Source organism: Aythya fuligula, chromosome 11 (genome assembly GCF_009819795.1).
Source record: "Aythya fuligula isolate bAytFul2 chromosome 11, bAytFul2.pri, whole genome shotgun sequence".
Taxonomy (NCBI): Eukaryota; Metazoa; Chordata; class Aves; order Anseriformes; family Anatidae; genus Aythya; species Aythya fuligula.
The window spans coordinates 4,129,174-4,153,922 of NC_045569.1; the positions used below are offsets into that span (position 1 = coordinate 4,129,174).

The 24,749-nt window shown below is 40.1% G+C and overlaps 1 protein-coding gene across 2 annotated transcripts in view; it reads right to left on the reverse strand.

The window, feature by feature from the left end:
- The window catches only part of ALDH1A2 (aldehyde dehydrogenase 1 family member A2), a 56,279-nt gene extending 34,812 nt beyond the window's left edge, over positions 1 to 21,467 (reverse strand). Inside the window, exon 1 of one of the 2 annotated variants that reach the window (XM_032194651.1) lies at positions 21,447 to 21,467. Coding sequence is in view for 1 of the 2 variants with exons in the window: in XM_032194650.1 (XP_032050541.1) it covers positions 20,685 to 20,801 (117 nt within the window). In the remaining variant the exon portion in view is untranslated. Of the gene's footprint in view, positions 1 to 20,684; positions 20,939 to 21,446 lie in introns of those variants that run through there. The other variant, XM_032194650.1, reaches the window with a different exon arrangement.
- Between the last annotated feature and the right edge of the window lie 3,282 nt (positions 21,468 to 24,749).

Below are 24,749 nucleotides of genomic sequence, written 5' to 3' on the forward strand. Positions count from 1 at the left end.
TTTATCCCACAGGCTTAGAAAAAGAATAGCAATAGCAAATATTTCAGATAGGACATGGGAAAGATCTACTTGGCATAAAGTTAGAGTTGAAGGCAAGAGAAATTGCTACTGTTAATGGTTAATGTTAGTTTCTTCCTGTTCCACTTTCTATAAACAAGGTATTGCCTATACAAGCTCATTACTGTAAACTGAGCACATTTAAATTGGCAGTAAAATCAGAGTATTTACTCTAGTGCACATATAAAGTACCTAGTCCCATGTTTTGGAATGGTTTCAAGTCTTGAAATCCAGCAGCTGGCGGCTTTACAAGCAAAACCTTACACTTAAATAATTCACTTTTGAAAGTTTTAGGTGTTCTGTGTCAGGTAGTACCATTCAGCAGATATTCCTACCACCAAGACTTAGATTCTTTTGCAATAAATTTGCATTCACAGGGGCTTTTATAACTCTTCCAGCACTACTGGCTCCAATGGCTGTTGATTAAACATATATATCCTGTACATTTAATCTGACTTTCATTATGGCCACTTCGTAAAAATGCCATGAAATGGACAAGCGATGACACATTGCAAGAACAAGGAATCCCTGCAAAGCCTCAAATTGTTTTTTTTCCTCCCTTATTTATAGTGACCGTGGTAAAGGCTAACTCTAAATCAGAGAGAATATTTGACAGCAAATGTTCCTATCTATGGATTATATATAACCCATCCAAAACACCAGATGAAAAAAGGATAACCCCAGAAAAAAGAAGGGCTTGCTTCCATGTAAATCATGCTACAAATTGGACAACACCCAGTGAGTTCATTGTTCAACCTCAATTGTGAAGGCTATTCACATTTACTATTCCCCTGGAATCAATGTTAATTAAGGCTGACTGGGGCTATAAATCAGCCTTTGGTTTTTACAACTTAATTCAGCATTAAGCATATATATGTAAATAAAAGGTAACTGATTAACCACTTGAGTTTTCCAGGAGTTACTGAGGTAATTTGTTTTTGTTTGAGTCCTAGTGTTACCTTTTGTGGTTTGCAGTAGGGAAAAGAAAAAGTGTATAGTATGTCATGTATTTGCTATGCGGTATTGTGAGTAGTTAAATAATCTGGCCTGTTGGGTGCTATCAACAAAACTTTGCCAAAATGGAAAGGGAAGAAGGAAACGCTTGAAAACTTTTGGAACACAGGAACATGGAGTTTGCCATCTCCTCTCAGAAGAGCCAATAACTGCAGTAATGTCCAACCAGTAAGAGAAAAGGCAACCCTTCTGCTTTGTTGAGGTGTCCCCGTCAGCACAGGCATTTGGCTAAGAACAAACCCAACAGGCAGAACAGACGCTGCCTCCTGTAAATGAGGAATCTGGATGTAGCTGGTGTCCAGTAGTCTAGAGAGGAGGGTAACCACTGTTTCTTCACCAGCAGTGCAGCCTGAGGCACCCTGCAAGACAGGGCAGTAGCTGGGGTAGTGGATGGATGGGTGTGTATGTGCACAGGATGGGCAAGCCTAGCAGGCAGGTACCTCACAGCACAACAGGTAACCCATCCTAAAGGTATCTTGGTAATTTCTGTTCCCCTCCAAATGAAAGGTAGAGAGGATGTGGCTTTTCCTAAAAGAACAGGCACTGTCTCCCAGGCTCTAATAACCTCTTCCTCATACGCACATGCCTTACATAGACTTTTTGGTATTTAGAACTTTGCAAGATAATGGTGCCACCACGTAATTGCTAGATTCAAATTCTGCCCATGGTTACTTATATACAGCCACTGCTGATTCCTTTAAGAGATGCACTTGACTAACCAAGGAAGCATTCTGGCTCATCATATAGGGTACATGACTGTTCAGAGCTTACAAGATACCGTAACATACAAACCTGTGTACAAAGGAAAAAGAACATTTAGAATTACCATGTAAAAATTCAAGTTACTTGAGACTCTGATGAAATGTAGTTGGAAGGAAATCATATACTGTACTTTGAGTAAGACCTGCATTTAAAAAGCACTGGGCATTGAATTCAATAGCATTGTTGTACGATCATCATCTTTGAAATCAAGCCGCGAGTAGGTGTCTTTAGTTTAAAGCAAAGCAAATAAAGCTTTGCAAATAAGCAAATACATTATCTTGTATAAGTAGCCATCTGACCCAGTTGGCTTGCTAACGGTTAGCAACTTAGTGTTCATTTCAAACTATGGAGGTAATTCATTTCTAAATAGGAGTGATAAACAGTCAAAGAGAAAGGGATTTGTACAAAACATCTGCAATGCCGTAGTAGCAAAATTTACAGCAGGGAGGAAATATGCAGGATTTTATGTTTTCATCACTATTTACCAGTGAGGAAGTACAATACAACAATCATTTCGTGTGTGTGTATAAATACAGAATTAAAATGCAGCACAGAAATAATACCACCTTTACAGCTCTTAGCTTGGTTTTCTGGCACTACAAATTCCATCTTATATTCACCCAGGGGCTAGCCCTGGATTTGGAAAGGGGGGGCTGATTCTTAAATTCATTGAGGAGTCCTGCTTGCTCTCTTTTTTTGTATCATCTCTAACAACATAGGAAAAAAAAGTAATTTGGGTTACTTTAAGTCAGAAGAGCAATCAACACAGGTGGCAACAATGTAACTTTTCATTTCCTTCCTTGAAAATATTCTCAAATGATGTGCAAATGAAATGATGATCTGCATTCTTAATTTGATATTGCTTAGTGATGATGTCACCAGACATTTTCTTCAGACTCTCCAGCTGTATAAGTAAGAACTGCAGCCAGTGGACAGACAGTGGCCTAGCCTTCAGCTCTTTAGAGGTGGAATTATTTTCCCATGAATTTAATAAACAATGTTTTTGTACTGTTGCAGCTCCAGAAATGTTTTTTTGGTACAGGAAGAAGATTTTAACATCCAAATAATAATGGCTTCCCACAGGAGATATGGTTCTGGATGAATGGAGGAATGAATGGGAATTTCCTAACTCAATTGATTTAGTAGCTGGTTATAGTTTCATTCCATCAAAGATCTTTTTTTCATATGTGGCTTCCTCCTTAGAGAGCCTTTGACATTAAATCTGCGAGGATGGGGGAGGGGGCATCAGATGCCAAAGTACTTTATAAAAGAATCACAGCTGTTCAGCCTTCAGCATCTTCTCATAGCTGGAGGCATTAAAAAATACATATAAAGGCTTTTTTTTGTGTGTGTGTGTGATGGGGTGGGGGACATACAACCATTTTGGAGGCATGCAAAAAATCCAGCAGCAGCATTTCCCTTGGTAAATACTTCATAACATCACAGATACCGGGCACCTGTGCCTCAGTCTGGTCAGGAAATTTCATATCCTTTCCCATCACAGCAATTTCATTTCCTCTCCTTTGGAAACAATTCAGGAGCCCTAATGATTAGTACAATTGCAAGGGAATGAAGTAGAAGGGATTGCCAATCAGAGGTGCAGATTGTTTATTTTCTCAGGCTTTGTTTTCCTCCACTTTTATGGCTGTCTTGATACAACAAATCTCTTACTTTCTAGCCAGAGCATTTTGTGGGGCACTCTTGGGATTGACTGGAAACCAACAGCTGGCTACAGAACCAGCAAAACCTGGTTTATAAACAAGCATTAGGAAAGCAAAAGCCAACTGAAGCAGACTGACTGAGGACTGGTCAGCAATTGAATAGCAGCAGTGCTCTGTTTAGAAGGGGATCGTTCAGGTCAACAGTAGGACTGAGATGCTCTTTGCCATGCAGTTCACAAATTGGACTCGGAAGCCAGCCCTTCCCAAATGTGTCAGTGCTGAGTCCTGCTTCGTAAGGCAGTCAGCACGCGAGCCTTTCATCGGGCAGTGCCAAAGACTGCATCACTTTCCTGCTTATATTAAGGCTTACTCTGGCTTGAGCACACAACCACAAATGGTTATCATGGTTTGCATTTCAGTTACCACAGAGCAATATCGCTCCTGCAATAGTGACCCAGGCTTTGGTTCTTGTAATGAGATACTGTTCAAATGTAGAGGAATTATAATTATTTTGAGAGGAGTAACAGTGAACTATACATGAATAACAATGACCTTTGCACTAAGTTTAATTCTGGCAAGCACTCTGCTATGGCTATAGCTGGTTTTCAGCTATTAAAGGTCCAATCCGTTCCTCATTAATCAACAGGAAACCTCCAACTGGTTTCAGTGGGAGCTGGATCAAGCAACAGCAACAGCCTGCGGAGGGGTGTTTATACTCAGAGACAAAGCTATTTCACTGGAGAATTGACACCCACTCCAGAGCCTGTGAGGTCTGCAAAGGCCAAACAAAACCAGAACAGACTGATTTTTATTCTTCTTTGCCCGTTTCTGTTTCTTTGCTGACATTCTAGTTCATCGTGGCTCTTTCCCTCTCTCTACCTCACCTGCCCTCAAAAGAGAGTTCTTTTCTAAAACTGTGTGTATTTGGGGATTTGTCATGATTGTATCTTTTAACTCATTTGGTGCCCGGAGTCAGAAGGACCATGCAATAGCCTCTACACATGGTCTGCTATAAATGAAGGTTTCCTTCATAAACTGAAGCTAGAAATTTCACTTAAGAAAGTCTAAAATTCAGAGTGTACTGAGATGCCTGGAGAACTTTAAACATTTACAAACATACTACAGCAGGAGGATCAAAAAAGCAGAAGTGGACAGGAAACACAAAAGCGAACGAGGCTGCTCTGGTTTCACTGTCAGTGCAGAGGTATTTTGCAGTGTGGCAGAATTATGTCTATGCAACCTGAGTCCTGTGCCCTGGGTACATGTCTGGATGAGAAGATGGGGTGTTCATCTTCTCTGGATATAACTTCCAAGTAACAATGCCTGAGCCAAGCCTACTGAAATCAGTCCTTGACAAACAGTCCTTGACATCAGCAGAGTTTGGATCAGAAGCTGAGTATTTAAAATAGGTGACTGCATCAAGCTCAAGACATTTCAGCATGTGTAAATGAACTCAGACACAAAGCTGGAGGATTCGTATGGTCTAGCACCTGATGGCACTTGCTGTGGAAGTTCTGGCTCTTTGCTGTCCCTGCGGGGCAGGAGGAGAGGGAGGCATTCCCCAAGGACTGCAATTGTTGCGCTGGCCCGCTAATCCAGACATCTTGTTTAGGTGTTTAAGGACAAATACGCAGGTGCCCCCAGCCACTCACAGTTGGTGTATGTTTTGGGAACGGTATGCTAGGAACCGGGTGTGAGTGGGAGGAGAAATGTGGGGCAATGCAGGTTCACTGTGCAGCAAATGGAATCAGAAAAGGCTCGAAACTTCCTGTCAGTCTGCTGTGAAAGTGGAATGTAACATGATTTTTTTTCTCCTCTGTGTCCCAAGTCCCTCACACCAAATGTTTGATCTGCCTATCTTCCTGCCTTAATTAGTCTTCTGTCTTTCTGGGAGTTGAGTCTGTTCTTTTGCAAATGGCAGCACATCAGACAGGGGAAACCTGTCATGTTTGTTTTCTAAGCTGTAGGGGGCACCCATTTGAAAAAGACTCATGGCTTATCTAAACGTTTTTGTTTGTATGATTTTGAATTAGGAAGTTTGAGTAATTAGTTGAGGAGATTAAATAAGTCTTTACAACATGCAGTAGCATGCTTACTTGGCTTTTCTTTTTTTTTTTTTTCTTTCCCCATAAGTATGTCCTGCACAAAACTCAGGCTACCAAACAGTGATGATATCCTTTTCTATTTTAGTTTCTCACTGTGCCACACTGATGTAGCATCCATTATTTCAATTTAGTCTCATTGAAGGGACTACTTTGCATCCGGTTGTTTGAGAAAATTAGCCTAAAGAGAAGAAACTTCAGATTGTATTTTTTGTTGAACTATACCCACCACAAACATTTCATTCATTTTGGCTGTCTTCTTAAGACTTGTGGGAAGAAAAAAAAAAAAAAAAAAAAACACAAAACAAACAAAACCACAAAACACAGCCCTATTTACAGCACATAAAGACTGTAAGTAAAGTAATTTTTACTTTTCAAAGTAACTTCAAAGTAATTTTTTTTTTCTTTTTCAGTTAAGGAAGAATTTTTTGTACTGTTAGTAGCAAAATACAGAAGCAATTACAGTTTCCTGTAGCTCAGGTAATATTTTATGCATTCCTAAGAAACTAAGCTCCCAAGCTTCACTCATCCTTTCACTTGTGGGGTTTTCCTTAATTGCTGAAGAAAAACATATACTGTCTTGCTCTGTGCTGTATCAGATTTATTTTTTTTTTTTCCTGAAGATAAGATGCCTAAAAAATTGTATATGCTCTGGTTTTCTACTGATAACAAAGAAAAGCCATCACTGAACAACATGGGTAAGGATGGTGGTGCTTTTATGCAGTATATGATATTTGGTGGCACTTACTGCAACTTAAAAATGAAATAATGAAAGATTTCTACAAATCCATTAAACCAGGAGAGAAGGGGAGGGAGTATTTGTTTACAGAATCAATTATTGAGCTGTCACTGGACTTTAATGAAGTTGTGACTATTAAGAACTTGATCCTGGAAACCCTTCCACAAGCACTCATTTAAGACTGTGGGAATGAGGGGTTTGTATAAACAAGGTTAATATTAGTCTGTAGTATTCCTGTGTTTTGCATTGTTTGTGCATTGCAGGTGTTGTGTGCTCACTATGTGCAACATAAAACAAGGCAATCTTTTTATTTGTACATGGGAGACGTTCTGCCATTTAAAAGAATGTAGCAGATTATTTCTAGGTAACTGTTTGCCTTTAAATGCTCATCACCAAAGAACAAGGTCTTAGAAATCAGCTATGCTGTGTAAATATATACTCCTCCTAGGATTTCACACTATAGGCAACACAGAAAAATACAATGGACAAATACTTTTCAACCTAAAAGCTCCATCTGAGAAAATTACCTTACACATGAGAAATTGCTGGAATGTCAACTTCATTTGCAGTGGCCCCTTATGGCCTGATCACCCTCCCTGGCACGATAAATCACTGGCAAGATCCTTACCTTAACACGTTTGATCTCAGCTCAGCAAGACTTGGTTTTGATGTGAAGAACTCCAGATCTGTTAGGTCAGAGACAAATAGCAGAGCCACTGACCTGCAAAGTGCTAACTCTATATTAGACCCAAGTGAGCAGCCATAAGCTCCTGGTAAGTTTGCCTTCACTTGTACTTTGCATCCTGAATATTTTCAAATACTACTGTTAGAATGCTTTGTTAAATGATGCCAATGACATTTCCTTTCATGTCATTCTGCACATACAGAATCCACAAAAAGTCAAACAAACAAATAACCAAGCACTATGAGAAGCATTGTCTTGGATAACCTGCGCTTCAGGCTACATGAAATCAAACTCTGTACTCATCAATGTATTTGGTTTACATAAATGGTTTGCAGTGTCCCTTTTCTGTCTAAACCATGTTTACCAATAGGTATCATAAATAACTGTATTTACTACTGCACTCGTTGAGGTGATTGTAAGTGCCTGGATGCACGTCTGTACATATAACTTCAAATTACTCCTAAAAGAATAAAAATCTGTCTTGTGAAGTTTGTGTTCAAGTCTAAACTTTCACAAAGACCAGATGTTGCTCAAGTCTTGCAGCCTCAGTTTGAAACTATTCCTTATTATCCTGGTTAAACAGTCACTTATCTCAAGGATAGTGAGCAGGAGTGTTAGTCTACCAGAAAATTGGATGTTCTTAATGGGCTTTTGGGGGAGAATAGCTTTGCATCATCAGCATTAAGTTAAATCACATTAAGTACCTACTTACAACACAGGGATTACCACTTATGACATCTCTGGTGAAAGCCTTTAAAACAAATTGTTGTGTTTGTTAGAAGAAGCTGTGAGATAACAATTCCCAGAAGTCTGATTTATAAACCTTTTTGCTCTTCAAGAAGATGCAAAGGAACACTACACCTCTCCTCTTATTCAATACTGCAATGAAATCTCTCAGGCTGTAAATTCTTTTCAATAAAAAGGCTTGGGAAATCTTGATTTATTTACTGGAGGATATTCCTCTGGAGAGAAGCAGTCTTTAACTAGATTCCTTTGCTTCAGAGTTCAGTTCTTATTTCTTCTGCAGTTCTTTCTGCTGATTAGACACTGACTTTACACATACAGAACTGGAATAGGCCGTTCTACTTTTTATTATTCATAAGACTGATTGGAGAGAACCGGGCTTAAGCTGTCAAAGTATCCTGCTGTGCTTGGGTACCTGACAAATTTACACCCTAAAGTACACTGTGGTGCTAAGACTAAAATGGGATGTGTCCTTACAGTCCCAAGCAAATAAACCACTTCAGGGTGTAGCAAAATAATGCCAGTATTTAATAGAGTTTCACATTTTTATATATGGTTGGAAAGCTATTCCATATAGAAATGTAGGCCTGCATGAAAAATGAGATCTACTTATCTTTAAATAGAAGCAGACCAGTAAATCTGAGCATGTAAATTAAAAACACGACCCTCACCTTTTGCCAAACATGAAGCATTAAAAACATGGACTAAGGCAAAAACAAAGTCTAACTACACAGAGATTTCCTTAAATGAGCAAAGTAAGTTATAAGTCTTGTCAATAAAAAGCCTTCCTTAAAAACAATGTTCATATACATAGTTCTGAGATTTTTTTTTCCCCATTTCCTTTAAAATTTGTGGTTCTCTTCTCCTTTCGAACCAAATTCCCTTTTTCTCTGCTGGAGCCCCTTGTAATGATACCAGAATGTGGGCAAATCTCATTAGTCTCCCTGCTGTTTACAAGACAGGATTTATGCTCAGTGTAGTGAACACAATGACACATGGCTAAAAACCACCATCAGGACTTAAACCTGAGATATTTTTCACCCAGACATTGCAAATACTGTTGGCATGTACAGGTACGAAAAACAGTATTAATGACTGCAAACATAAGTCACCCAGCTTTCTGTAAAGAGTATACCAATAACTAGCAATTTGTTAAAGGTTAATTTCATGCAACCTCTGGCAGTTATCTGGTATAAGATATGTCACCAATTCAATCCATTAAGTAATAACTAAATTCTCATGGGACCTAGCTGAAGTCAAATGTTGTTATTCCAGGTTCACTGCTTTTAGTCTCCCTGAAGACCATTTAGGCAAACAGCTGGAAGAGCTGACTACAGAGGTTCCCAGTCACAGGGAATCACTCTAGGAAAGCAAGTAAAGGCTTCTAACCAGGAAATAAGTTATCAAGGATTGGTCCTAATGCTCCCTCAAGGAGAGAAATGAAATGAGTCTGAGCAAGAGCATGAGCACACTTGTGTTTCAGCTAGAAGAATCCAAACATTAAAAGCCATTGTCTTGGCTGATGGCAGGGAGAGCTATGCTGCACCAATTGCTGGGCAGCTTCTGCACGTGGCTCACGATTGTCATCTAAATAGCAGGGCCTGCCTTCTTTCTCTGTGTTGAAGTGCTTTACTGCAACAAAACCTGTGAGAAGAAACTAATCCGATGCAACAACCTGGTCTTCCAGTGTTTTTTCCACATTGCACTGATGGAAATCCTTCTCCTAAGAGGAAAGTACAGAAGGAAGCAATGCCGCAAGCTTCACCTCAAGTCATAATGCAGATTTTCTAGCAAGGACGACTCTGCCTCCCAGATAACACTCAAGGGAATGACGAGAGACAACAACTGATACAGCCAGTGCTCCAAGTGACAAAGAAAGAGAGCAAAGAGCATGAAGAGATCTTTTTGTCAATATTGTGTGTACATACATAGGTGAGTGCAGAGAAAAGAGCATAATAATTGTATACGTGTAAACACTGCCTCTGAAATTCACCTGTATTTCCATTTCCCCAGAATAGTGCACAGAGAAAAAGAGGTTTTTCTGTTCTAGTAGTCTGGCTGGTTTAGCAAGAGGTCCTGCCTCTGCCACTGACCTACTGTCTCAGATGGTCATGGTTACACTCCCACAATTTTAAACTCCCCCATCCGTGAAGAAACTTCGTCACCAGTTTTACAGTGAGACTGAATCAATTCATGCTTTCTAAAAGCTTTGACGGAAAGAGATGAATATTAACGTTTGCAGTTGTGTGATGCTAGCTAAAAATGTCTTTACTAATGTAAGAAATGGACTTTAAAATTGCTCTCGAAGGGCTGGAACACCAAGACGAGGTCATCAGCAGCACAGCTAGCACATTTAGTGTTAATTTAATATCACAGATTCAGAGGACAAGTGAAAAAACAGAGCTTGATTATCACCTCTTAGGACAACAGAATCCCAGAGACATCACAAAAGACAGAAGAGGCTGTTAGGTAGCTGTAGTAAAAAAAGTGTGGTAAAGACAAAGAGAAGAAAACCAACAAAACATCAACACTGATAGAAAATGTGAAAGCTTAGCCAGATGTCCTGAAAAAAACCTGTGCATGTTTCTCAAGGTCTGTGCAGGCCATTCTGGTACAAGACTGCTGCAACCATATGTCACAACCAAAGAAACTGGAGAAAATAAAATAAACCTCCTGATTTGGAAAGGCAGATGGTAATTTCTTGATAGTTTCTAACTACTCAAAAATAAACTACTTCTGTTACAACCAAAAAGACACATGAGTAAATGTAAAAAGTGTATGTTATGGTATACTGGTAAGTTTTGAAAATACTCACTGGAATGAGGACAATGCTTTTATTATGCCTGGATGCAAAGAACATTTAAAATAAACTCCAAATAAGTTTCAAATAACAAAATTGTTCTTAAAAAAATAATTCTATGCATCCAACTGTCAGTTACATAAATGCTTCCTCATATGACTTTGACAGTGTAAAGAAGTATTAAAGCTAGTTTAAATGTAATTTCTATTTTAAGGACTTTTAACACTGGCAGAGTGGTAAATGAGAATGAGGTGCAATGTCATGGGAAGTGCTTTAGTGGTTAGGCTGAAAAGACTTTACAGGGTTTTTCAACTAACTAGATAACAATTTTCATCTAGGTCATCTTACAGTTATGAAATAAAAGCACAAGTGCCAATAAACCGGCATAAGAAACCTAAGTGTGAAAATGGGTGGTCTGGACTGTATCACAGAGAGGAAAAAGAAATAGCCTTTTTTGAACATAAGGGGATGCGAATTATCAGAGACATACCACGATTTCTAGCTATAAACTTAGGCAGAGAGGACAAGTCAGGCTCTGTAGAGGGGGGATTAGCTCTGTATGCAAGGATTTCCATGGATATTCTATGGAACAGAAATATTTGGGAGCCAGAGACATAACATACATCCATGGATGTAGAGGCAGCATAGGTCGTGAAGTATAACAGCAGGAGCCAATACTGACTTCTGGATTAGAACAACTGAAGGGACGCTGAAGTGGAAAAAGAACAGGAAGGCAATAAAAGATGAGTGCAACAGTAACTGTATGTTAGGTCAGTGAGAGCTGCATTGAGAGTGTCTAGTGGGCATACAGTTCTCTATATCCTAATCTAAACAACATTTGACATTGTCCTGTCAAGGACTAAAAATTGTGTCTGAACCCCTGAGAAATGGTTACCACATAAATAATTTCAGCTTCATTGCAGGAGAGAAACACATGAAGAAGCCCTACTGTCTGGGATACTAAACTTCAAGAAGGGGAGGTTTTTTTAAAGGAAGTAACTTAGAAACTCCCTGCTTGAAGCTAGGAAATTAAAATCCATAGAATCAGCATGGAGGCTTAAGAATGTGAAAGAGTCAAAGATTTGCATTCCCAAGACTAAAAGTGGGAAGCAGAAGCAAGAAAACAAATGGGGTGGCTAAGCAGAAAGATACCAGAGGAAATGCAGGCCAAAAGAAAGACAGAAAGAAAGTGCTAACTTTAAAAGGCTGCAAAGTACAAACTGAAAATGAAAAATTGTTACTAAATATACTGAAGAAAAATATACAAAAAAGATAACACAATTAAACAGCCAAGAGAAGACTACGTTTAACAAATAAGTAAATTCAGTCTGTGGGAGAGCAGCTGGATTTTTAGAACAACCTGGTTATGAAAGGTAAAAGAACGGAGACTGAAAATATTTCCAGAAATTGCTGCTCATTTGGAGTGTCCTAATTTGGCTATTCGTAGCCAAATATAATACGTATATCATCTATACTTAGATGATTATTCTGGCTGGAATTTGATGAGTTGTATGGCCAAGGGAAGACAAGCAGAACCACGAGTTTGTACACAGATGACAGGTAAAATGCTTTTTCTGGGAATGCATCTTTACTAAAAATCTAACAACAACAATACACCGAAGACCATGCCCAAGATCAGGGTGCTTCAGTCTCAAGTGTGCTGCAGAGTCAAATTTCAGTTCCTTAAAGAAATCCCAAATGCCAATTCATCTCAATTCTTCCACTTTACAAGGCTAAGGCATCAGGAATTGCGTGAAAGCCACCAAAGATATCCCAGGGTGATGGTGATGGTGTATTAAGTGGTGTTCTTCCCACTGAAGCATGAGAGAGCAATGCTACAGCACAGACCTGAGAGGTCCTTCTGTGTGCAGAGGCCCTATTTCAGATGAAACGTAGACCATCAGACCTGACCGTGTCTAATCACTTGAAGCCACATTTAAGGCTAGCTGACCTATTCACATGAGGATAGGATTAGCTTCTATATGACTGTTAAATAACACCTCCATTTACCTGAAAAACAAGTAAATAGTTCTGCTTTGGAAATAAATCAGTTTCACTTTAGAGTGCAGCCTTTGCCTGTGTAAATATGTGTGTTTAAATTTCAATAAGGAAAAGCACTTCTAAGAACTAGAGTCAAAACTGAGGGGTTTTGTGTAATCATTGCTAGATGACCAAAGCACAACATGAGGATAGTGTCTTCCTGGCATCCTGCTTCCATCTGAGGCCGCAGCCTGTTCTTCCATGCACCACTTCCTATGTCTTTTCAACTGTCCAAATGAATTTTAGTAACTCACTTCTTTTAAATTGGGGGCATATTGGAAATCCACATGGAAATTAGCAAAGTATATCCTTTCTGTAACCACAACACCTGCTGTTGGCCTCTGCACAGCTGTGCCACCGGCTTCCCTTTAGGTCCTGGGTACAATTCAAAGTATTGATTACCCACGAATCCCTCACAGATGAAGGTCTATATACTTGAGCGGTCAGCGCAGTCCGTGTGTTTTAACCTCCAGCTGTGGTCAACTGAGATTGAACTGACCTTAAAAATTTTCACGTGGGTCACAGAATTTGATGTAGATAGTTCTCTGCTCTGAAATGTTTTCCCACTTCAGTCCAGCAAAGCTGGAATGCATTGTGTTTCAAGTCATAAGGTAAAAATCTAATTCACTAGGCTCTCTGGGAGAGGAACTGATTTCAAGTGAACGAGAACTGAGTCCTTTTTTTTTCTTTTGACAGTTGGAGCAATGATATTGCCCAACACTTTGATGTGGCTTCCTGTATCATACTTCTCATGATGAAACGTTCCTATATTTAAAGCTTAGTTACACTGTATAACTTAAAATTGATGTGTCACGTTTACATCGTGGAGGTAGATTTCTGTTAAAAGTAACAGACAATGCTGGTTGGTAGAAATATGTTTTTAGACAAACTCTGAAACGCAGAACTTGTGTTTTGGAAAACAAAACAAAACAAAAAAAAAAAAAAACACAAACACCAACTGCAAATACATGTATGCAGTCCAAACAGGAATTCATCAATTCATTTAAATAATAATAAAAGTAATGAATGATTGGGTCCTTAGATGGCAATAATTTTTAAACCTCATCTTTCTTTATGTATATATACATATATATGTTTGGTAATAAGTCTTCACATAGCTATTTATGTGCTTATTTGTGTTTGAATAGGGATGCTAGCACTTGTCTGAGGATTCCTCTGCAGAATCCTCAGAAATCTTGGACAAAATGATAACTTTCTGAACATTTTTCATATCTATAAACATAAACATACTTATGTTTACATTTACATAGCTTCCTTAAAATGCTGTCTCTGTGTAAATCCATTTTATAAATGCATTTCTTTCCGATGAACTAAAGCTGATGTTTTGGTTACTTGTTTCAGAGAGTAAGTTCTACTCTTTAAAAAAAAAAAAAAAAAAAAAAAAAGATAAAAAGTTGTGTTTTTTAGAAATTGAGAGAATCAAACAATTTGCAAAAAAATAAATAGCAAAATAGTACAGTTCAGTCTTAGCAAAAAGATAGCTGCAAAACTATAATAGAAGAAATGTGACTTCATGTAGGATCTGACAAAGAATTTATTATATGGACCAATGAACTCATCTTTTGTCATTTATCTCTGTAAACCTGTGAGATTTCTTGGAAGATAGTTAGTTAAATGAGGAGCAGAGATGAATCAGCAGGTATAATTTATTTAGACTTTAAAAAGGCTTTTGATGATAAAGTCCTTAGCAAGAGGCTATTAAGGAAAGTTAGTAACCATATGGTGAAAGATAAAGTTCTGCCATGGATTAAAAAGCGGTTAAGAGATAAGATAAAAAGACTGGAAATAAATGGGTAATTCTCCCTGGAAAGAGGTTAATAGCAAGGTGCCCCTTCATTACTGTGACTAGCAATCGATATCATGGTTCACCTGCTTTAGCAGATCATTAATAGTAAGGTACGTAGCTTGTGGATAAAAATACTCAGACTAATCTGAGTACCGAAGAGAGGACTGCTAGTACTGAAATTAAAAGCTATTTGGACAACTTGGGGGTAGATAAAATTTGCCAGAGGTACTAAGTGCAAGGCAGAGTGTGTTGGAAGGAAGGGTTCGTATTACTTTTAGATGGTGATATGCTCCCAATGAGCTGCAATGTCTACACTTCGCTTATTGAAGGCAACTGTTAACATGCATTGTAAAGAAGGGAAGAGGAATAGGTAAGAGTGGTTCCAGTGTATGGTGCTTGCAGGAACAAGCAATTTATGATAGCAAATAACTTCAAACTGGCAGAGCCCACTAAGGTCTGCAGGGAACAGTCTCGCACTGACAAAGAGATGGGCTAGCTGAGCCCAGATAATCAGGAATTCTGGGACTGTTGGGACTTTTTTAAATCAGAAAATGCAGACACATCAAGACAGAAATTGAATATGGAAATGTATCACGCTTCATGAAGCTCTGTGGGAAAAGTTTCTGAAAGACAGAGTGGAATGGATAATTTTTATCAGAATTAAACTGTGTGTTCAAGACACTTTATTCCAACTCAGTAGTCCAATCTATACATATCTATAGATTTTAGATCAAATCCTTGCTCTGTCTGACATCAAGAGTATCCCGGGAGCAGAGACCTGAATTCTGCTTTTCCTGCATGACTGTCCTGCCCACTGGGCTGCCAAGTTCCATCCTAATAAGTAATTACAAGTGGATTATCCAACAGGAGAGAATGAGAGACTCTTCCCAAGGATGGACAGAGCCAAAGCTGGGACCTGCCTACAGTCAGAAAGTAGGGATCCATACTCAAGTTTCTGCTATGTTCGCTTCAGAAAAGAGGTATGAATTTGGCTCTTCTTCAACTCAGACATGTGTTTTCATTATTACTGACCTCCTGGCTTTGGTGTGCAAATAAATATATACAACTTCTGTATTGGGAGATTTGAAATTATAAACATTTTTGCAAACATTAGAAAAACACCTACTACATAGCTCTTATCTTTCAGTGTGTCATTTGACATTATCCCCGGGACAAAGAGAAGATAATTTCCCCTAGCCAGCAGTGTTGTCCGGTACAGCTTGATGCATTGAACCAGTATGCATTTTCTTTGAAGATTCAATCTTTCCTTAATATTCAGCACAGTGAGAGGCCACTGCTACAACAGCTACCTACTCAATAATATACTAGTTATCTACAGTAGTGTGGGGAGGAAAGAGAGAGTCCTATATTCAGTCTGTTAATTGGAATGAAGTGCATAAGTAGTGTGCAATCGCTGTATGGATTGATGTGTTGTAATACCAACCACAAAGTACACACACACTACAAGAGAAATTTAAGCCATAAACAATGGTAAATGAAAATACAGTATATACAATAAAACTTAACATATTACAATACAGAGAGACACATAGTGTCAGCATAGGTGCTGAAATGCTCCACAAAGTGAAGGAAGTAGCTATTCTATTTGATTACTTTTTATACAACCATCTCTAATTTTCTGTGCTTCTCTTGTAACCGGACAGTGCTCACCGAGCTAACCAGAAAGCTAGCTAATTTCTTCAACTATCACTCACTGAATTTGTCTTCAAAAGAAAAGCATTCAAATAGTGAGCTTTTTCAGGGAAAGACAGGTGGAAATAGTGCATATTCATCAGTTACTTAAATAAGTTTTGCCAAAACTTGTCTCCAGTTCAGAAAATGAAAAAGATTCTGCACATTTTTTTTAATGAGGCAGATTTCTCACCACCTATCTTAATGTCAGCCTAGAATTTTATCTGGGAAACACATGCAGGAAATTTTGGTGAAAAGAATTTGCAATGTTTTATAACATTCATTTCTTGGCAATGCCAATAAAGCACAATGAGAATGAAAACAGAAACTTAGTAACAAAACAGGTCAAACCATAATGCTTATTATACAAGAATTTGAAATGTATTTGTTAGTTCTTGTTTACTCAGGATCAGTTTGCCTACACTTAATGCAAACTGCTGTCTACTGTTAGTTTCAGCACTGGGTAAGCTGACAGTCTGGCTAGTTTACCTGCTCTGTGTTTAGAAACTGAACTGGTTTCAGCCGATGGTGTAAGAGTAGAGGCAAACCCTTTTACACTGGTCAGAAAATACGGCTGTCAATCATCTCACAGGTTATTAGTATACAAACAGGTCTGTACCTCTTTACTGCCACAGCGCTGTAACTTCATCACTTTAGAGCACTTTTTACAAAATGCTCTCAAAGACTGCAATTCTTAAACTTTTCCTTACGCTAAAATTCTTCAGGTATTTTTTCTCAGGCCTAGATCAGTTGGCAAGGAAGAAACAAAACTTAAAATACCCAGCTGGATTAGTGTCCCCAACATGAAGCAAGCTGAGTGTGTTTGTTCACTGAGTTAGATGAAGTAGTGACAGAGCTAGGAACACAACAGAACCACAAGGTCCTCACTTTATACTAGCTGTCTTTTAAAGTCAGTATCACTTATTAAAACTATTAAGAAAGTACTTTATAAAGCAGATTTGAATATACCGTCAGACTGGAAGGATAGCCACATCGTGCAAAAACACCTCTTGCCTCTGGAGGTAGGAGGAATTTAGGGGAAGAAAACACTGCAAAGGGCTCTAGCCATAGGAGTAGTTCCATGTCTACTGTCTGACACATGGGACACATTCAAGTCTCAGAATGGAGTTTCGTAAGAACATGAAGGAGCAGGGCAACAATATAATGCTAAGCTTGGAACCCTCTGATCTCCCTCAGAAGCCAGGAGGTTCTCAGAGCCATCAATTCAGAAGAGGGCTTGCTGTACAGAACATGCCAGTAGCTGTCCTTGCTGGATTTCAGGCTGTGGTGGATCTCACCCAGCTGATAATTCTGAAGCAGCCCATTCTGGGAGAGTTTTTGGCACAAAGTTGATACTTGTAGCAGTATAATTTGCTGCCAGGGAGAGGGCTGTATCCCCCTTGCAAGCCTTCCTACCTACACTTTATGGAGCACAGCACTGCCAACAAGCTCCTGACAGGTCTGAAGAGGGGCTCAGTGTGCCACAAGGCTGTGCAATAATCTATTTCCATACAATACTGAAGATCCTCTGTACTGTAGAAGCAATTCCTCTGCAGATATTAATACTAAGAAGTAAAGAATTAAAGAGTCATCACAATGAAGAGGAGAGAATCTTGCATGTATCAGTTTTAGTACTTGTCAGCCACACAGAAAAACTTAACTGTGTGTCAGAACACTGATCTTCACGCCTGTGCAGAATGTGGCTTTGCACATCGTATTCAACAATTATTATTATGCACATCTAAAATGCATTATTTATCAGAGACCATGCCAAAGTATTAAAATGTGGGAAAAATATTTCCAGTGTCTCATTTTTTAAAGAAGCACAGACTGACTCCCAATATTGAAGTCACAACAGCGTGCTGCACATATTAATATAAAAACAGGCATCATGTAATTTTCATCACTAATTGGATACATTTTTTCTGACCAATGAAAAACTACATTGCCTTGGTGTCCTACATCAGGTATAACAGATCAGAAGGACTTAACACAGTTTTCTGCTCATTTCAGAAAGCCCAGAGGAATATCACAGAAGTTCCATTAATTCTGCTAAATAATCGAATACATGAAAACTGCAAATACATGGGAAGTATTCCATCTGTGTTCTTGAAATAAACTGTCATAGTCTTTGCAAGGATATTGCAATATTGTAAAGGTTAATGAGTAGTCTTATTTTTTTTCCACTGTACATTACACATCTCAACAAATCTTGTTTAGGGATTCCTGGAACTTTAATACGTTCTGTCCTAACAAAATTGTCTTAACTATTTTCCAATTTTAGAATTTCAAAAATTGCATTTAATTAGCAAAGCATATTTTTAAAATTACTTTACTTTGTTTCAATGTCCACAGGTACCTCTATTTTTTTAAAGGAATTATATCCCAAATGGCTAAGATTTTACATTCAGAGACAGCTGTAATAAAGAGTTCAAGAATTCTGGGTCCTGGGTGTGTATTTAAAATTCTCAGCTAACAAGCAGGAGAGAGGCCGCTAGGAATGCTTACAGATGTCTGATTTTAAAAGGTTTGAGGTTTTTTGGTTTTGTTTTTGGTAAATTTCTTTAGTCTAATGTTATTTATTGTTTATGGCAGTTGTTTGGCATTTAAGACATGAAGTGACCACTCCCCCAAATGAAAGAATCAAGTTACAATCCATTATTTCATTTTTGATTGTTTTTCTTTGTAATAGGTGGGAAAGGGGATCCTGGATAAAAGTCCTGCCCAAGACAAGACTCCAAACTGAAGACTCCTATTATCTATAAATCACTTGTGTTTCCTGCAGAGAAAAAGGAGGGAAGAAAGAGACAGAAAAACAGAGACAGAGGATATACCAAGTGAAATATTCAATACCTGTCCTAAACCCCATTCTCTCATAAGCAGGAAGGAATTACCTGATACCTCAAAACTAAGTCTAGAAGAAACGTGTTGCTGCTGTTTTTGGTTTAATATTGAAAACAAATAACTTTTTTTTTACTTGTTCCAGTAGGATAAGATGTGTAACAACTTACATATTTCTGAGATGATGGCAGTATATACAATGAATTATTAAAGGTTACTGTCCAGCTTACATCCTCACAAAGAAGATATGGCTGTTAATGACTGCTCTGATTTTGAAAGATTTTTGAACGAATTCTCTAGTTTTAAAATGAAGAAATGCAAGTACACTTTCTGTGCAAACCGACTGTGATACTACTAGCAGATATTACCCACTGAGGCTTATTTTAAACTGAAACCAGCAATAAATAAAATTAATGCCAAGTACTGTTTGCATAATATCATTGTTCCCAAAGTGTAACACCACACAACCTCAAATAACTACATTCCTAATTTATTTAAACCATTTTCAAATAAATTATATGCAAGAAAACCTGCATCTTTAAATTTGCATATTGCAGTTCTCATTAAAATGTAACGAAATCTAAGAGTTGATTTTCCTCTGAAACATGCTTCTAGAACATGATATAGCTGTAACAAATTAGAAGACAAATTAATTTTGGCACCCACTTAAAAAAAGAGAAAAGATGAAAAGCTTTCCAAGTGATGATAAGGAAGACAAAAAATACACTACCTTGGTCAAAATGAATTTCCTATCAGTTTTAAAGCTCCTGAAGTTGTATTTCCAGTAGATAAAAATGTTGTCACCTTTTCCCAGGGCTGATGTGCTTTATTTTAAGTTTCTCAGCAATTAGAAACAAAGTCTGACACAATGTAACCTGTTCACACATTTGAAACTTCTCCAATAGAAATGAAATTATTCTTTAATTAAAGGTACTGAAGATGCAAAGATTCAAAACATAAAAACAAATTTATACATTCAAATTGCATTGACAAACAAATGACCATTGTTAAAGTCCATTTTAATCTACAAAATCAATGTAGTCCCATAATATAACATAGAAAAGCAGCAGATTTTTCTACATTGACCCAATGGGTTGATTGTTAACCCCCTCTTCATGAAAATCACTCTGAAATGTTAGTAGGAAAAAATATCCCCTCTCGCAATACTGTTCAAGGTTTATTCAGGAAGTTAGTAAAGAGACCTGTTCCAGTGCTGTAACAACCTGGCAGTGTTAAGAGTCCTCGAGGAATTGTAAAAGAGTCCCTTGGGTACACAGGCTAATTCAAGAAAGAAAACATTTTTATTTTCTGATTGAGAAATATGGGTACGTATAGCAACTTCCTCTGAATTACATCAAAAGCAACCAAAACATTAGAGGACCTGTGATTTTGCACTGTGAAAAAAAGCCCAACAGCTCTGTAGAAAACGCTACATTTAAAGAGAAGTGGCAAAGCCAGTCCCAACAGATCTCATTTGATTTTCTATTATCCTGTGCTTTTTCAGATGATTAGAGGGCTAAAAATCTGTTTCCCATATTACAGATTCAAGGCAGTCTTTATACATATATATATATTGTTTGTTTGTTTCCTTGCCTTTTATTATTATTATTATTTGTTTGTTTGTTTGTTGATCTCAGAGCTGAAGTTGGTTAGGGCAGACTGAAATTGATTTTAAGCAAAATCCCTTCTTTGGAGGGAAAGCCATGAATCTCCCTGCCAGAACAAATGAACACAACTTACCTTGGTGTATTTGATTTCAAGGTTGAGAGTGGGAGAAGGCAGCAGATGCAGAGATGCCATCAGAGCTGCAGGATCTGCCTTCACCTCCCCTGGCATCTCAATTTTACTGGAAGTCATAGTCTTGGGGGGGGGGGGGGGGGTTATAGTACAGCCGAGCCCCCCGCTCTGCCCTGATGTTGTGTTGTGCTTTGGGTTGTACCCCCCCCCCCCCCCCCCGCCTCGAGAGCCCGGCGCTGAAGATGCTGCTGCCGGCCGCTGTATATAGGCAGGTGTCACGGCGGGGCTGCTCTTATTGGACATGGGGGCAGAGGCAGGGGGGCAGGTCCGTCCTACCTAGGGCGAGAGCGGCACAGCCCCGCTCACACGCGCGGCGCAGCCGCCGCTCCCCGCAGACTCCGCCGGGTGCCGGGGTCCCGCCGGCCCCGCACCGCCCGCCGGGGGCTTCTCCAGAGGAGCGGGGGCCGGGAGACGCCGCGGGGGGAGCCCCGAGGCTCGGTTTCCCCGCTCGCCGGGAGCAGCCGGCCCGGGGCATCCCGCGGGCACGGCGCCGGGGCCGCTCCCCGTGGCTGCCGCGTCCCCTCGGGCTCCGAGCCGCCCCCCCCGGTCGTGGCTGGCGGCCGCCCCCGGCCTCCCGCCGCTCTCCCCGCGGGCCGCGGCCCCTCCGCGCCGGCCGGGAGGGGAGGGGAGGGGAGGGGAGTGCCGAGCCCGGCTGCTGTCCGCTCCCCGGCGCTGCCCGGCGCTGCCCGGCGCTGCCCGCCCTACCTGCCGCCCCGCCGCCCCGCCGGGCCCGGCCGCTGCCGCTCGCGGTCCCCGTCCCGCTGCTGCCCCCTGCCGGCCGCGCGCCCCCCGCCGCCCGCCGCTACGGCAGGGGGCCCCCGCCGCCCGCACGCCGCTGCCGCCCGGGGGGGCCCCGGGGCTCGCTCCCCTCCCGCGGTGCCCCGGCCACCCCCGAGGCCCCCGGCCCAGCTCGCTGGGTGCAGCAGCGGGCGGCCGCAGCCCGTGCCCCGGCGGGGTGATGGGTGTCGGCACCGTGCGGCCGAAGCCCGACGCTCCCTCTGGTCGGAACTTCCAGGCAGAAAATACGCGAGGTGCCCACGATTTTTGGCACTTCGGGCAAAATCACCAAGTTCGCTTTCCTGCTGCAAACACGCCCAAGGTTTTGAAAGCGATCGGATCCCGTGTTTGCAGACCGTGTGTTTGCAGTTATAACGTTGCAGGTAGATAAACAGAGAAAGGACACCCAAGCGTGCAGCTGTCCCAGGCTGGCACAAACAAAGCAGCAAGAAATACGCCACACGACCTTTTTACTGACTTAGTCCAGAATAAACAAGAGGATCTGGCCACGTTTTGATTTTGTTACAATATCCTTTATGCTGAGTCCCTGGATATTCATTGCTCCTTGGTTAGTGGCGCACAGAGGATTAGAAAGGCAGGCAGCGCACCCTGAGTGTTTGCACAGGAGCACGGGACAAAGATTGCTCCTGCACAGGCATGTAGCGCAGGATCCAGAGTGCCCTTTAAGGCATTTCAGTGTTAACGTGTACCTCTGTAAATCTCCAGCTCAATAATGAAGAAGGAAACTGCAGATTTTGCTTTCTGTCATTTTTCATAGTTCTTCCCCACCCCCCAACAGAGGAAATGGATCCAAAACGCTGTGCTGTAATGTGACACGCAGAGCTGTCAAATTGTGACACTTGGGATAAGTGAGACTTTTAAACGTCAGAAATTCAGTTTCTAATGGCACCCTGGCAACAAGACCTAACACTTCATCACAAGGATGACACATTCTAAAAGCTGTTTTAAAATAAATCAGAGTGGGGATGTGTTCCTTCAAAAACGGACTGCATTAAACAGGTTTGAGGAACCAGAGAACTGTGCAACAGTTTCATTCTTAAACTGAGACAATGAAGTTTGCAGGAGATTTTGGTGAGACTGGATTCTAGTGCATCTGGAGATGCAGTTCAAACCCACGTAATTAGCAGTGTAAGCTCCTAATTGTCACGAAGCTCCTGTGACTCTGTTTCTTGATATCCTGAGCCCCCAGTGACTCTTTGTTGTACAAACCATGCTTCTCTTACGCCTGAAAGCAATTCAGACTGCAAAAGATCTCACAGCTCACTCACCTGCAGACTAACTGCCACCTAAACCCCACCAGCGTTCCCCGAGTGGCGAATGGCACTGCACTTACCGTGCTGCAGCTCCTGGTCTACAGCCAGCAGAACGTGGCAGACACCTGCCTTCGCTCTTCCCAACAGCGGGTGTCCAACTGGGGTTTCTCTGCCTCCACCTGGAAACACAAACGCTGTAGGCCTTAGAGCCAAGATTGCAACTGGGTTCTCATCAAGTGCAACAGCAGCTTTGCCAAACTGCACTTGGAGCGAGGTCTGTGGCACGGTGTGGGACACACTGGGAATCCAGCCTGGTGAGCTGGTTCAGCCCTTCAGCACTACCCTGGCTTCTATATGATAGCAAATTGAGATATGGCTTCAGATCGTGCAAGTTAATGGTTAATTATTAATATTTAATGCAATTTCTTTGTAGGAGGGATTGCTACCACTATTGCCTTGGACATTAGGACAATAACTTAGTAATAACAATGAATACAGGGGTAAAATGATCTAATTTGTGGAAGAAAAACCACCACTGAAATGGACAGTGGATACAATGACCCCAAAATTACAGAGGTATTCTCTCTCACTACTTCAGTTCCTTGCTCCATTAATATTTCTTATGCTCCTTAGTGAGCTCCAGACTCTTTCTAAGCACTGACACACACAAAGGAACTGAATCACGTCTTCTGTCAGACACTTCTAGTGACTCATTTCTAGATCAACTTCAAAACCTGCCCCCCAGTGATTTTGATCTGACCCCTACGTTTTATTTTATACATTGTTCTCTCTCAGCTGTCTTTCTGGTGTTTAGCAGCATTATCTGTGGCTCCTCATACAAATTCAGTACTGATTGAGAGAGCCTACTCCTCTTCACCCTTTGCCGTATGCATCAGTAAATGTCCCTCCCATTTCCTGTGTGCTTTAGAAATCAATTCTGGGGGAAAAATAGGGGCCAAAGAAAAACTTCCACTAACTTATTTTTCAGCTCAGATTTGCACTTTTGAAATCTGAACTTCTTGTTCTGATATATACAGTAAAAGCTTCAGCCTCAGGTGTCCCATTTTAATTGCCTGCTATTTTCATTACTGACTATGATGGCAGCAAATGCTCTTCAGGAGATACTTGTATTTTAATTTATCTGCAAATATAAATCACACATTATAGCACTTTTTTTCCTCTAAGTTAATTGAATCAATTCTCTAAATGTCTCTAAGCCTGATCATTTGAAAGAGGTTCACTGAAATCTTTTAAGAATTATGGCCCTTGAATTGTGCACAGAGTGGTATCAGTCCTTGCTCCAGATAGAGGTATTTTATACATAGAAGGTAAAAAGTAATACATATAAGCAACATCATCTGTAAAGTAGCACCCGTAATGCTAGAATGAACCTATAAAGATATTATGACAGAAATGTTGCAAATATCCCAATTAATTCATTGCCTTAATATTATAAGTCTTGTTAATAATTGGTTAATAATGGGTCTGGATATATTTTATGTTCTAAAATCTACTTTTATTTTCTTTATTTCTACATTACACCTAACATTAAAAAAAAAAAAAAAAAAAAAAAAAAGTAAAAGCTGATATCAAGAACAACCATTTTTTATTACTTAAAATCTAGGAATGGCCAGTGAAGAAAACTTGATTTAATGTAGTTTTTACTAAAAATAAATCCAACAGATCAGTTTTCTGTCCTGTGATATTGGCTATTTTATACCAGTAGAACTGTAAATTGCTGCTATGGTAAATTCAGTCCTAAATTTAAACTTGGATTTAAGCAAGCCACACATAATTCATTTACAGCGACGATGATGAAACAGAATGTGCTTGGAAAGACTGTCAGTGTTTGGCTCATTTTTAGAAATGAGTCCATTTCAAAAATTAATATTACGGTTTAAGTCCACACTTGAAATGCAGCATGTCCCACATCAGACAGTTGTGCAGGCCCGTTTTG